Source organism: Haemaphysalis longicornis, unplaced genomic scaffold (genome assembly GCF_048455015.1).
Source record: "Haemaphysalis longicornis isolate Haplotype H1 unplaced genomic scaffold, Haemaphysalis longicornis Haplotype H1 scaffold_2, whole genome shotgun sequence".
NCBI lineage: Eukaryota > Metazoa > Arthropoda > Arachnida > Ixodida > Ixodidae > Haemaphysalis > Haemaphysalis longicornis.
In genome coordinates, this window is record NW_027526295.1 from 66014573 (window position 1) to 66029458 (window position 14886).

The 14886-nt window shown below is 47.3% G+C and overlaps 1 protein-coding gene across 1 annotated transcript in view; it reads left to right on the top strand.

The window, feature by feature from the left end:
• LOC144168951 (tripeptidyl-peptidase 2-like) overlaps nt 1–14886 on the top strand; it is a 74622-nt gene that overhangs the window by 20872 nt on the left and 38864 nt on the right. Inside the window, exons 6-13 of the mRNA XM_077697949.1 lie at nt 413–510; nt 2603–2668; nt 4353–4581; nt 5754–5884; nt 7782–7881; nt 10406–10539; nt 11789–11913; nt 13051–13231. Of these exons, the coding sequence (XP_077554075.1) occupies nt 413–510; nt 2603–2668; nt 4353–4581; nt 5754–5884; nt 7782–7881; nt 10406–10539; nt 11789–11913; nt 13051–13231 (1064 nt within the window). The remainder of the gene's footprint in view (nt 1–412; nt 511–2602; nt 2669–4352; nt 4582–5753; nt 5885–7781; nt 7882–10405; nt 10540–11788; nt 11914–13050; nt 13232–14886) is intronic.

The following is a 14886-nucleotide window of genomic DNA, read 5'->3' on the forward strand; positions in this document are numbered from 1 at the left end:
TTTTTCCAGCCATCAGAGGCCCCTAAGGCTGGGGGGCCTGGTTCATTTGTACCCTTTGAACCATGGATAATCCGTGCGTGTATAAACGGCATCCTTATTAGTGAGCTCAACTGTACTCGAGCAGCGATTATTAGATTTTAATTCAAAACTAAGGTAATAGTGTCTGTACTGAAACAGTGCGTAACCACATTGCATACTAGTGTGAATAACATTACCTGTGGTAGTTTGCGCAGTGCCCTTGTTGTCTTTTTCTTGAGAATTCTGAGTGAGCTATCGTCCCAGGCTCCCAATAAATAGGGAAATTGGGAATCCACAGTTGCACATATATTTGTTTTAGTGCGTCCCTCCAAGATGCATGTGGCTTGACGCACTGCATGCATTGTTGTGTTGATCCTGCTGTGTTGCCGTGCAGGGCTGTGCTGGACACCTCGGAGCAGGGGGACCTGGCCAGCTGTGCTCTGCTGGGCACGTACAGCGAGACCCTGCAGTACGCCACCCTCACCAAGGAAGGTGTGTCTCTCTGGCCCCCTGGCCGAACTTTCTGTGTGGAGGCAACTTCAGTGGCTGGCGTGTGGCCTGCTCTGTTACTTTTGTTCTATTTAATAATTCCCCTGGTGGCAGTTGAGGCAGGAGTGGTGCGTGAAGAAGCAGCAGCAGTGATGAGTAGAAGCAACACCGAAAGCTAGGCTAGTTTATCTTTTCCATTTTATCTTATCGCCATTCCAAAGGTTAGTTGCAAAAGTGTGTGCACCCTATCCAACAGGATGAGATAGCAGGGGATGGCCCTGGCACAAGCGAGAGAGGAGTTCTGTTAACCGGCATGTAATTAACTCGATAGTTGCGTGTAGCCGTACAGCACTGCTTTTTGTTTCGGGGGGAGTCGTGCCCCTCTCCCCAATTTTACGTTCGAAAAAAGAAGTTGATGTATAAAAACTGGTATGTTCGTTATTTGGATAAACATGACGCAGTTGCATGGCATTTTTTGCTTAGATAGAAGCATGTATTACTTGATCAGTAGTGTAGGTAATACACTAGGATATTTTTTTGGTGTGTGTGTGTGCACGTGAACATTTGAAAATAAATTTCTCATGAGTCCAGTCAGGTTTAGTTGAAATTGTCTCTTCTTTCCTCTTAGTTTCTTCCTCTCTTAGTTTTTGTTAGGTTTTTTTTTTACTTTTTTTCTCATACGTCTAGAATCTGCTTAGGTGTACAATGAAGGCAATCCTTTAATCGTAGGGGCAAGAGGCCTATCTCTGGACTTCCCTAGGTTGTTTCTCATGGCTGTAATGATGTTGCAATAACAGGAACATTTATTTTTTTTTTTTACTTATCTGAAGTCTAGTTAGGTGTAGCTGTTTAAAGCATAGCTTATCTCCATTTTTGTCACGGTTATTGCTGTCAGCTGTGACGCTTTAATTCTGAGAACGTATATGTTGAAAAAGTTGTTTGGCTCAGCACTGATTGAATGTCGAGTTAAAAGTCATTTGAATTTTTGTTTTGTCTGGTAACCAGAAATTAAAAACTGCAAATAAATGATGTTTGGCTGTAGAAATCTGCTCCCAAACATTTGCGCTGCTCCAGAATTTGCCTTTTGATGTTCCAAAGCTGCTCCCAAACAGCCCTTTTACTGCTGCAGAGCTGCTCCGAAACAGCTTTACTCCTGCTGCCTGAGGTGTTTTGAAATGCTCAAGCTCGCTTACACCCCTGTTACTCTCAACAGCAAAATTTATTGATACGCACAAACTTTATCCATAACGACAAATCAAAGGTTAGGGGAACATAGCACTGATTAGCACTCACTCTTTTCCAGGCAGATGGTAGATGTTGTTCTCACTTGTGCTGGCCGATGGTTGATGTTTCGTAAGCAGAACATCAACCACTCTGCTTGGAAAAGAGTGTGGGCTAATCAGTACTACATTCCCCTAACCTTTGATTTGTCGTTATGGATAAAGTTTGTGCGTATCAATAAATTTTTCTGTTGAGAGTAAGTGCTTGGGGGTTTTCCTTGTGTGCTTTTCAACTTTCCAGTGATGAGTGAAGCAAGGGCACCAGCGTGGTGCAGTGATTCGAAAGTGAGCAGCGATTTAAAAAGATGCAGCAGCTTTTCGCAGTGTTGGAAAGGTCACTAGGGGGGCTTACATATGTTCTCAGGCCTGGCATCTCTTGCATAATTGGGATTGCACAAGCTATCCCTTGGCAGGTAATGTGACTTATGCGAAGAAGTTGTGTCATCCTGCTTCTTCTGTGTCGTCATGCTTATCACACTCTAATTTTCTGAACAAGTATGTGCCAACTAGCCCAACAATGGGCTTTACTGACGTATGCAAGAGTGCTAGTGCTAGCATTTTCCTCTTCTTGGGAGACCCTTCTCCCACAACCAAACTGATAAGCGCTGCAGAACTGACGAGCACTTGGTTGCATTTCTGCTTGAATGTCTGCAGCACGCTGTTGGACTAGGAACTTTGGTGGTTTGGACTGGGAAATTTTGTGCATTGAGCTAAGCCCACTTCAGACTGGATGCTTGGCTGGACTCGTCGGCATCTTAGTAGCTTTGGCTGCACTGCGGAGTGGCTGTATTTGTGTCCCCCCTCCTTCCTTGCAGACTGCCTCAACTACGCGGTGAACATCCACGACGACGGGAACCTGCTGGAGATTGTGGGCAGCTGCTGTGAGTGGCCTGTTGCCTTTTCTTTTCTTGAGCTGCTGTTATTCCAACAGGGGAACTGCTACAGGAGGTAAATGTAGTAAGGAAGCAGTTATGTTCAAGATGTGCAGCCTTGTGCGTAGACAAGTTTTGGCGACTGCGGGATAGTACCTTCGAAAGCATTGAAAGTTAAAAATGGAGGAGAGATTTGCAGTAACGTTGCCCACCCTTGAGGAATAACTGGAACAGTGAATTTGGAATGAAAATTCTTCATGTTAATGTTACTAGCCTTTTTTTTTAGTTCGTGACTAGGTGCGATTGTAAAAAACATCAGCCGGCCAAGGCAATGGGCGGTTTGTGAAAGCGGCCATGAAGGGAAAATACAAGGTTGGTTCACTAGAAAGACTGCTTTGTCCCGATAACAATGATACCAACTTTACTGCAGACTTCGAAGGAATAAATTAAAGAAAATGTGTGAGGTTGCGGCGACTCCACAGCCCTTTTCCGGTGGTGTCTCCGCGACGTCTACAGAATCTTCCTGGGCAGTTGTACTGGGTTCGTCTAGATCCATTTCTTCACATCACTTCAATGCTAATGTGCATTAAACAAACTGACAACTATATTTTTAGTGGCGGCCCATCAGCGCGAAATGTGAAAGTTTCTCAGTACATCGCCGTGGGCAAAAACGATCTCCATGGGCAAAAATGCCAAGGCCTAAGACGCTGAGCGCATGCGTCAGGCTAATAAGGATTCGTTTAGCTCAGAATTTGTTTAAAGGAAACCACAAAACAAGCATCGAAACCACATTATAGATGATAAGGCCTCTATGAACAATGGCACCCCCACCATGTGTTCCTGGTTAAGTTAACATTTGCAGATTACCTTTGAAGGCTAGGCAGGACTAGTGTCACTAGATGTGGCAGTTCTTGCCCAAGACACTGAGTGCATGCGTCAGGCTAAGCAGGACCCAGCATTTACCGCATCTTTGGGCACACTTCCGCTGCTGGAATGCTGTTAAACGCGTTATCTTTGATTCGTATTCAGAACGACGTCAGTCGCACGCAGCCGCAGAGCAGGGAGGACAGGCTAAGCCTACCAGAGTTGGCGGACTAAAACGCGTAAACAACTAAATGGCGGCACCCATGAACAGTCGCAGTGTAAACAAACGCCACGTGATTCGAACTGAACAATGAGCATGGCGGCGGCACGGAACAATGGGAGACAAAAGTGCCGATACTCCGTAACCCTGTCTAGTGAGACTAGCCGAGCACAGGCGACGAGCCCGCCGAGACGACGACAAAGATTTCATACCCTCCTCCATCACCATTTGTAGCAGTTCACAACAGTTTTGCTGGGCATCCACTTTCGCAGGGTTGGAGGGTAAGCAATTTTTTCCGGTTAAAAAAAGCTTCTTCCGGGGCTGGAATGGAGCTGAGTGAGTGACCAAAGGCCAGTTCTGTGAAATTGAACGAAGTTGCGTTTTGTCTTGCTGGCCCTTTTAAAAAGGTGGCCCTTCCTAGGCCTCTTCACTCAGTTTGACGTTCCTACCAGCATGGAGCCCCGAGTGAGTTGCCAAAGGCTAGTTCTTCCGAACTTAATTAACAAAGTGGTGGGGTGTCTTTGTGGACCCTTTGAAAGGATGACGGTCCTTCTTAGGGCCCCGTTGCCCTGTTTGACGTCCTTCCCCCCACTCCCCCATTGCTCGCAGCCACCCACGGCACGCACGTGGCGTCCATTGCGGCGGCCTGCTTCCCGGACTGCCCCGAGCGCAACGGGGTGGCCCCCGGGGCCCAGCTGGTGAGCGTGGCCATCGGGGACCTCCGCCTGGGCTCCATGGAGACCGGCACGGCCCTGGTGCGGGCCATGGTGCGCCTGCTGCGCTCTGGCTGCCACCTCATCAACATGAGCTACGGGGAGCACGCCCACTGGGTCGGAGGGTGAGTCCGCTTCTGCAAGCATTTGTTAGTACAGAGGACTCTTGTTAAGATGAACTCGGTAAGACGAACTTTTCGTGCTCTTGTAACCTCCACAATGCAAAAAACCTCCACTTAAGACGAATTTTGGATAATATGAACAAATTTACGGTGCATTAGAGTTCCTCTTAACGGCAGTCTACTGTACTTTTGGGTGGAAGTGGCACATGGTTTCTTTGCCACCACTCTGTATAAAAAACGGCATTGTTGTTGCCTGCTACATAAAATGCCATTTAGAGACCCTTCAGTAAAGATGGGAAGACTGCCGAAGCTTATATTGGTGGATAGCCATATTTAGTTACGTATGGTGACTTACTACATTGGTCGAACAAAGGCATGAGCACGTAAGTGCCTGATAATCAATTCGCAGTTAATTATCATACATTTGTTTCAATGTAGTCTTTATCAAGCAAGAGTCTTTATCAAACAAGAGTTACGGCTGTTTCCTGTAACAATACTCCGTCTGTATAGATATCCACGTATTGACAGATATTGACAGATTGACAGATATCCACGTATTGACAACTTCACTATGGACTGATTATGAAGAGTAAATGGCACTCAGCATAATGGTAGGGTCATCTCAGTGGCCAATATTAGTATTCCCCGCCCCCCCCCCCCCCCCCCCCCCCCCTCCTCTCCCCCAAGATGCCTACATTAGATTGAGAACTACAGAGCATTTGCTAGCGAGTTGGCTTTGCCGCTAGATCAAAAATTCTCTGTCGATGCAACTTTGTACACAGCTTCGCTGCAAAACAGGTGCAAACTTGAGTGTGCACTGAACTTTGGTTTCTGGAGTAGAAGGCGCGAAGTATTTAAGCACTACGTTATCACAGCAGCACATTTGCAGCAGTGCAAGAAGGGTTTGCCTAGCACATGCATTGCAAATGTCGTATCGTGTGACGGGGGATCGTGACGGCATGCGTGTAGAATTGATGCACGCCAACCATGGAGAAGTTCGAACGTGAAGTGTGGTCGCTCTGCCTGTCGAAGAAATTTGTGCCGAAAGACAAAGAAGCGTGAAAGCACAGAGAGAGAGACGCAAGTGGAGAGGCGTGTTTCTCAATGAGAGTGTCACGTGCTTGGTCACCGACGAACATGCTTGCTCTGGATGCCACCCCCCTTTCTAATCTCAGCCGGCTGCTGGAGCTGCTGCACGAGGTGGTGGACCGGCACGGTGTGGTGATGCTGAACAGTGCGGGCAACCATGGGCCCGCCCTGTCGACGGTCAACGCCCCCAGCACCATGCCCACCTCGTCCATCATTCGTGAGTAGCGTGTGGGCGGGGTGTCCCCCACGGTGGTGGCAGCATGCGCGTGCGTGCAACAACTTATCTACGAGTCGCGGCCCCTTTTTAAAGGAGCCATAAAGAGAAAATGCAACTTCGTTTAATTTGAAAGAACTAGGATTCAGTATCTCACTCAGCTCCATTAGAGCCACAAAAGATGTTTTTTTAACGAAAAAAAAAGCAAGAAGTATTTTAAACTTTCAAATTTTGCGCCACAGTGATGTGTTATGACTTTTGAGCAAGAATGACGTCGTATGGGCCAACAATAAAACAATTTTCGGTGCGTTAACTGCACGTTAGCATTCAAGTGATGCGGTCAAATGTAACTCGAGGCCCCAATACAGGCGTCCAGTCATGTGTCGTCGCGACAGGTCAGTTGGGCGGTCGCCCATCGCACAAACAAGGTTCCGCGACGTCATAGAGAAGTTGCGGGAAATTGGCTAGGGGGTCGCGACTGCTTCACACGTTTTCTTTAATATCTCCGTTATTTGTTCACAGATTGCGATGATATTGGTATCATTGTTATCGGGACTACGCAGTCTTTCTAATAAACCCAACTTGTATTTTGTCTTCATGGCTCCTGTAAAAATGTGCGTCCGTGCGCAAGGGTTTGTCAGGAAGCCGTCGGTTTGCACAATATGGGGCCATTCCTGCACCCCAACCGCCATTCCCACACACACACACACACTTTTTAAGGCGGGAGCCTTAAGGGTGTGGGGCAGTGCTCTTAAAACAGCTTCCTTTAGTTGTTCAGTAAACTCTCTGAAACTTGTCAGTCTTACTGCTTTTTTTTCCCACTGGTTTCAAATATGGCATTATTTTTTGAGCCAGTCAATGAGTTCCCATGATAATGTAGAGATAATTAGCCACTTTTGGAGGAATAATGGACAAAACAGTGCTGGTCGTAGAACTGTAATCTTTATGCTTTCCAATACTATGAACAGCCGCATGGCACAACAGCACAGCTTGCAGCACCAGTTAAAAAATTCCTTGTGGCACTTAAAGGGTTAGGTGCCACGAGGAATTTTCGAACTGGTGCTGCAAGTTGGGCTGCTGTTTCCATAGTGACACGTTTCTTCTTGTCTTAGAAGCAGAAATTCCGGCTGCCAAAGAACCCCATGGCGTTCCGTGTTGCCATCATTGAGTATGTGAAAGTGGAAGCAGAAATGAAGGCTGGATATCAGTTGCGGTTGCAGACGACCAGAGCGTGCGATTGAAAGTGCTCGCTTAACACACACCGGCTCTATGCACGGTCTTTTTGGTTTTGTGGCTTCTGGTTTCGCAGCTCTTGTGAAGTCTCTGCTGGCCGCCTGGAATGACAGCAGAAGTTGAGGTCGATAGTGCGTACAGGGGTGGGGGGAGCAGCAGAGGCACGGAGTACAGCTAGAAAACAGAGCAATAACATTGGGTAGTCAACTCTGTCATCGTATCTGCTTTGCTGTCATCGTATTCTGCATTGGGAACTACAGTAAAATCTCATTACAAGAGACACTCAAGGGAACCAAAAAACATGTCTCTGTAACGAAGGTCTCTTGTATGCAATCTTGCTAACATGGCGAACATAGGAAAGCCAACCAAACTGCTGACTGGGCTAGTTGGTGAATAGATGCCAAGATTTGAAGCGCAACAAAAACACACGGACGAAAAACAGAGTAGACGAGACAGGCGCTATCTCACCTGTCTCACGCCTGTCTCGCTATTGTGCCTGTCTCGTCTACTCTGTTTTTCTCCGTGTGTCTCTTATGACCAAGTGCCTCTAGTGGCGAGGTTTTACTGTATTGTTTCTATGCATGTGTCTTTCCTGTTGGGAAAACTGTGCTCTTTTGTTCCTTCCTTTTCTTCTCACTCTCCCCATTGCCCTCCCCCGTGGGAGCAGCGGTGGGAGCGTACGTCTCCCCGGACATGATGGTGGCCGAGTACTCGCTGCGGGAGAAGATGCCCGGCCTCGGCTACACCTGGACGTCCCGGGGGCCCTCGTAAGTTGCCCCCGTGGTGGGAGTGCCCGCCCGTGCAGAGGTTGTCACCGTTGCATCCGATGCCTGCTGGCTATTTACACGTAGTTTGAGGCTTCTTGACCTCTCTTTAGCTGAGTTTATAAAGGTATCGGTGATTGAACTGATGCGGAATCTTTATAAATGCGTTTTGTTACCTGGGACCCCTCTCGGTTGTCGCTTCAGGAAACTCCGATGTATGTCCCGAGGCGAATGTGCTTTCAGTCTAGACAGGGGGAAGGGGGGTTCAGTGTGTTAATGGGTCTAATACTGCTGCTACATACTGCTGCTACATATTGCACAGTTTTGATGCACCAGGCTGCTCCGAAAGCATGAAAACTGCGAGAATTGCGCCAAACTGCTCCAGAACGGCCTGAAAGGCAAGGATTTCGATGCATCAGTTTCGACGGGGAGAAAGGCCGAGTTGGCTACCTGGTTTTCCAAGCAGCCTAAGTGGTGCCGTTTTTTGCGAGCACGGGGCGATCGTCTTGGTATTGCCAGGTCAGGCTGAACCCTCGTTTTCTGGCTTCTGGTCGCCACTCTTATCTTCGCTGCCTCGCAATCGCATAAACGATGAAAAAAAGAAAGGCTGTGGAACGAAGCAAACGATGGATTCTAAAGCGTGATTGACTGCGTTCGCTGACTGCGTTCGCTGGCTGCGTTCGCTGAAACAGCCTTCTGGATTGGGCGACACTATAGCAAAAGAAACATAGCCGCTGGGTAAAGCGATCGCTGCGTAGTTCAAGCTTCGTTAATCTTTTCCCTGGTTTAGGTTATGCGGCCAGTTACCGTATTTTCGCGCGTATAACCCACCCCTGCATATAATCGCACCCTCACTTTCAGTTCGCCGGAAAAGAAAAAAAAAAATCCTCGCGTATTGCTCGCACATTTTATACTGCAAATTGCAGCTTCATGGCAGAAAGCGCACTGCCGTGAAGCTGCCATAAAGGAGAAACTCCGAGTATTATCCGCACCCCTATTTTGAAACGGAAATTTTCGCATTTTTGGTGCGGGTTATACGCGCGAAAATACGGTAGATTCCTGTTTAGTCATTTATCTGTTTTGGTACTGAACAGTGATTTTTGTCTGTTATCTATCGTGGTACTGAACAGTGACACTAATGCAGGTATAATTTTGAGAACGTGTTGAATTAGAAGTTGAATGGCTCGAAAGACGGAGTTCATTGAAACAACGTGGTGCCAATGACTTCACCATGGCTCATACTTAAGTGTGAAATGCGGTGCGTGTGTCTACGCTTAGGGTTCACGAAGGGAATCTTTGTGCTCATTGTGATGTTATAAAACTTTCAGTTATTCCTGTGTTCGACAGCGACCCCGAAATCCTCGGGAATTTAAACAAACGACGTGCCAGAAGCTGCGACGCGTGCGGAGTCACTGCAACGGGTTCGGGCATGCGCGCCAGATAGGACTGGTTACACGAGTAACAATAATTGATTTATGTGAAGAGAAATTTAATGCCACAAATGAGGTGGCTAAACATAGCAATGCTACTCAAATCACGATCGGCGCGAACGTGCGCCTCTGGGATTGAAATGGAGCGATGGCCGTCACCTGGCCTTGTGCAACTTCTGTCGTGGCTCTGCACCCATTCGTAGGCTGCAGTCAGGAATTACAAAAACAATAATTCCAGCATTTAAATGGTAAAAAATAAAAACACATTACAATTGCAGCGTTTTTCAATTTGAAATTTTTTATGGCATTTTACGTTGCCTCTGCATACAGCTTCAACACAACTTAATTAAAAAGTTTGCAAGAAGGTAGCGCAGTTTTTGCCTTGTGAAACTCTGTTATAAACACTTTCGCTTGAGGTTATTTCAGTGCTATGTGCATTCCAAACTGATTCAAAAGGGCACTTCACCCCAAAGTTGGTACTAAGATGATTTTTTTTTAAGCTCCTACAACAACGTATTCAATGTTGGGAGCTGCTCCAAGTATAACTTATTCTGCTCCAAAATCAACATTTCGCTGCTCTCAAAACTGCTCCCATATCTGTTTGGACTGTCTCATTTGACATGACATTCAAGTGAAATGGCTTTGGAAATTCCAGATGTCATACATTTGAAATTTCAAAGGCCATTTGACTCAAACGCCATTCAGATGTCACTTCAGACATCCATGTAGCAGGGTTATGGGAGTCATTGGTGAATTGGCTACAAAATATAATCTGCACCCGATTGCAACCATCTCCAAAGGGTTCGGTGGGTAGAAAACCCCCAGTTTGCATTTTAGAATTTATATTACTACAATGCTTAGAATTAGTTACCACCGTCAAACATGGATTTAACACATTACAATACGCACTACGATTAGTTTTGCAGATTTGTGCATAGATCGCTGCAGTCTGTTTTTTGTGCTGTAGACACTGTGAAGTGGAAAACACCAACGTGAGGAGCTCTTGTGTGGGCGTCTAGTGTAAGGGTGTATGCCGAGGGACTGGGGGAAAGTGCCAGTGCTAGTAGGTGAGTGGTGGTGTTGGGGGGTGGGGGCAGCCCAGATGGTGACCTTGGGGTGAGCGTGTGTGCCCCGGGTGGAGCCATCACCTCGGTGGCCAACTGGACCCTCAAGTCCAGCCAGCTGCTCAACGGCACCTCCATGAGCTCCCCGCACGCCGCCGGCGCAGTCGGTGAGTCTCTTTTCTCACTCTTTCTCTTCGTGTCCAGGTTCCCAGTAGTTGTGAATGCACGTGAAAATGGCGAAAGCTGTGCCCAATGGTGTTGGAACGGTATGAAAGTTGCGAAATTCCGTTCCAAAGTCAGCGCGGTCGGACACTTCCGCTTGCCCCTAGCACTGTCCACTGGTCAGCTTTGAACACTGCGGCAGTCTTCTGGACCAACTACTAAGACAGGCTTGCTGTTCGACCTCTGTGGCCTAGCGGGGGTAGCGGCATGACTTTTAACACTGAAATTCTGGGATCTAGCCCCAGCAGTGCCAACTTTATTTTTGTAATTCCAGTATGTTTTTCTTGATTTAAAAATGCCCCATTAGATCATTCCTATGCATTCTTTTCGTAATTGAGGGCGGTGTAGTATCTTTTAGGTCGGTTTAGGTGCGGGAAGGAGCCTATCGTCGCATTTAATTAAAGTTCTGCATCGTGCTGGGAGTGCCCGGCCAGCTGTGAGTTGGAATGTCACCTGGAATCTAACAATTTTGACACTTGCATGGTTTTTTTTTTATGGTCGACAAAAGGCCAGATCTGCCATGTGCGTTCACCCTACCAAGTTAGGGGTACAGTAAACCATCACGGTCATCACATTTGTAACCACAGCTTGTCACCAGTGCTTGGAAAAAAACATTAATGTTGGATTTTTGAATAAGGAAGGAACGTTTACTTAGCTGCGAATGGGAGGCTACATTTTACCGATGTTCTTGCTCACAGCCGGACCAGACGTGTTGTAATATTTTATTCATTTCAAAACCATCTGGACAAAACCATTTTTTGGCTAATATTGCTTTGGAGTGAAAATCGCTATTGGGGCAGTTTTTGCACTTTCTTGCAAAAATGGCGGAAGACTTTGGACGGGAGTATGGGAGAATACTGGCGTGTGACAGCAGATTACTTTAGTGCGCAAAGTAAGACGAGCTTTGTGCACTGCTTTTGCAGACATGTTGCGTGTGCTTCATCGTTGCATGAAGAAGACCAACTTCGCAGATAGTGAATGCTGCGCCAAAGGGGCAAAAATGTCTGCGTGCCTTGTGACCACTGGGGCTTTGCAGAAAACAACAGGGGCTGTGCCTACCTAAACCTCAGACGCATTGGCTTAGAGTGAAAGTTTTGGTCCCGAGTTTCTGCGCATGCCTCTGTGCTTTCGTGTGATCCTGTTGCAGTGTGGGGGTGGGAGGGCTGAAGGTTGTCCTTGCGTGCAATGTTGCAGCGCTGCTTCTGTCGGGCATGGTTGCGAAAGGCCTGGCCTACTCGCCGTACAGCGTGCGCCGGGCCTTGGAGAACAGCGCTCTGTCCAACACAGACCCCTTCAGCATGGGGCACGGCCTGCTGCAGGCGAGTGGCCCTCAGTGCTTGAAGCTCGAAAGATTGAGAATGCCGTTCATTGTGATGTTTACAAGATTGTCCGTTATAACATTTGGATTTCCATTACACTGTCCGTTCACACGTGTGGTGTAGTTTTCACGTATAAGACTTTAAGGAGCCTTAAAGAGAAAATACAGCTTCGTTTAATTTGAAAGAACTAGGATTCAGTTTCTCACTCAGCCCCATTACAGCCACAAAAGGTGTTTTTTTTAACGAAAAAAAAGCAAGAAGTATTTAAAAAACCTTCAAATTTTGCGCCACAGTGACGTGTTATGAGCAAGAATGACGTCATACGGGCCACCAATAAAACAGAATTTTCAGTGCGTTAACTGCACGTTAGCATTGAAGTGATGCGGTCAAATGGAACTAGAGGCCCCATTACAGACGTCCAGTCATGTGTCGTCGCGACAGGTCAGTTAGGCAGCCGCCAATCGCACAAACAAGGTTCCGTGATGTCATAAAAAAGTTGCGGGAAATTGGCTAGGGGGTCGCAACTGCTTCACACGTTTTCTTTCATATCTCCGTTATTTGTTGGAAGATTGCGATGATATTGGTATCATTGTTATTGGGACTAAGCAGTCTTTCTAATAAACCCAACTTGTATTTTGTCTTCATTTAACGAAATCCTGGCTATAGCGAACAAATGCTTGTTTCCCGTTACCATTTGTATACATAGATTTTGTGTCCAGATGTAGTGAAAAACGGCTATAACGAACTTATTTCCATTTCCCAATGTGTTCGTTATAAGCGGGCTGCATTGTACTCATGAACCAACAGGACCAGGCTTCCGTGGCACACAATGGGCATTCTTCATTGCTTGTATGCTATGCTATGAGGTTCTTGGGACAGGATAGTTGGATTAAAAGGCCCCGAAGTTTTCTGACGTGGGGTGCCGACACCTTATCAGGCCTGCTGAGGGGAAGGGAAGGGGACTAGGAAGGGATAGGAATGTGGAAGGAAAGAACAGAGTAGGGAAAAGTATAGTGAGGAAAAGAGAGGATAGAGAAGAAGTTATCGGGAGGGAAAGGGCGGTCTCTTCTCCACTTCAAGAGAGTGAGGAGACTCGTGAAGCCTCTCCTTCTCCTCTCGCTGCGCGATGACCCGCAGGTGGACCGGGCCTTTGAGCACCTGCTGCAGTACGGCCAGGGGCGGGAGCGGCAGGTGCGCTTCCGGGTGGGCTGCGGCCCCCACCGCCGGGGGCTGTACCTGCGCGAGCCCCACCTGACCCAGAAGCCCACCGTGCACACGGTCACCATCGAGCCCCTGCTGCTGAACGACGAGCGCGCCGGTACGGTCGGGGCTGGGGACTGCTCCTCCCTCGCGAGGCTGGTAGCTTGGCCGGAGGTGGTACGGCGCAGGGTTGCTCAGTGTACACCAGTTGTGAAACTCCTCATAGGCCCCCACATGGATCAACTAGCCTGCCATCTGTCGACGAAATGATGAAATAGTACTCGAGTACTTGCGCTCGAGCACTCCAGCTCGAGTGCTCGGTATAGTAGTACTCGAGAAATAGTATTCGAGAAAGGTTATGACGTATGGCTGCTGCCATAAGTCATCAAAGAAGAACTGTGGAAACATAAGTAAACTTAACCTAATTTTCACGTTTTCTAACTTTAAAGGCAAGCTTTATTTCAGCCTTTGTCCCTTTTGCGCTGTGCCAATACACCTGCCCCCTTGGCTACTACGAAGCAGGGGTGCTTGCATGGCTTGGATTGTGAGGGAGAGTTTCGCAACTGATGTTTATTGACTAACTCTGGGTGCAGCGTAATTTTTCTTGAAAGTGCAAACGCTTGTTGCAAACAGCAGAGTGAGGACAACAAACATGGACCGCTTTGTGTTTGGCGTCCTCTTTCTGTCGTCTCCAACATCAGTTCGCACTTTCAAGAAAAATTACACTGCAGTTTGGTTCACCTTGGGGATCTTTAACATGTGCCGGAACGTCGACCCACTCATGTATTTGTTCTTCGCTTTCGTGACAAAAAATGGCCACCATAGCCCGAAAACAAACCTGCAGCATCATGCTCAGTAAATAGCACAGAGCCAATTTGTGAAGTACCGATTGTGTTCCCGTTGAAATGTTTTCTACATATTTTAAGAGAGGCTGCCACATCTCAATACTTGTATACTGGGCAGGGAATTGTGACGTAGTGGTCGGAGGTCAAGAAATTTGGAGAGGACCAGCTACCGTATTGATTCAGTTGTGAGGCGCTCACGATTATAAAGCGAGAGTGCAGTTTGGAGAGAGAGAGAGAGTGTGTGTGTGTGTGTACCATATTTTCTGGTCTATAAGTCGCACCAATGTACAAGATGCATTTGTTAATCAGGTAAACTCATGGAGGATCAGTTTGTTAGAAAGTGCGTTTAAAGTACATGGTTGCGGTGGCCGCCGCCTCTGAACGCATCTTCCTGTAAGTAGTGCTAGACACGTGCATCTACTGTCCAAAGTCTAGACAGAACTAACTTCTCAAAAATGGCTTATTGATACACACAGATGGCATGTACTTACAGACGGCGTCTAGGCAAAACAATCGAAGCCTTCTTCCTCCGACTCTTTAACAAATAATTTATTCATTTAGACCATAGAGCTGTGTCTCTTAACGTGCACTGACATCACGCTGCACGCAGGCACCTTTTCGAGTGCGGGCCCTGTGGCCCCCATGTACCAAATTTATCCCATACACAAGTCTCACTGGTGGTTAAGACGCACCAACGAAAATTTCAGAAAGAAACGCGACGTATACACCGGAAAATATGGTATATACAGTGGAATCTCGGTGATACGAATTCGGTTGATATGAATTTCGTTGTGGTACGAATTTTCGAAATTCCCCGGCCAAAATGCATTGTGTGCAATGTAAAAAAATTCGGATGATCCGTACGCATTTATCACTCCGGTGCGGGTGATACGAACGCGCGAGCAGACGACTGCGGCGTGGGCGGGAG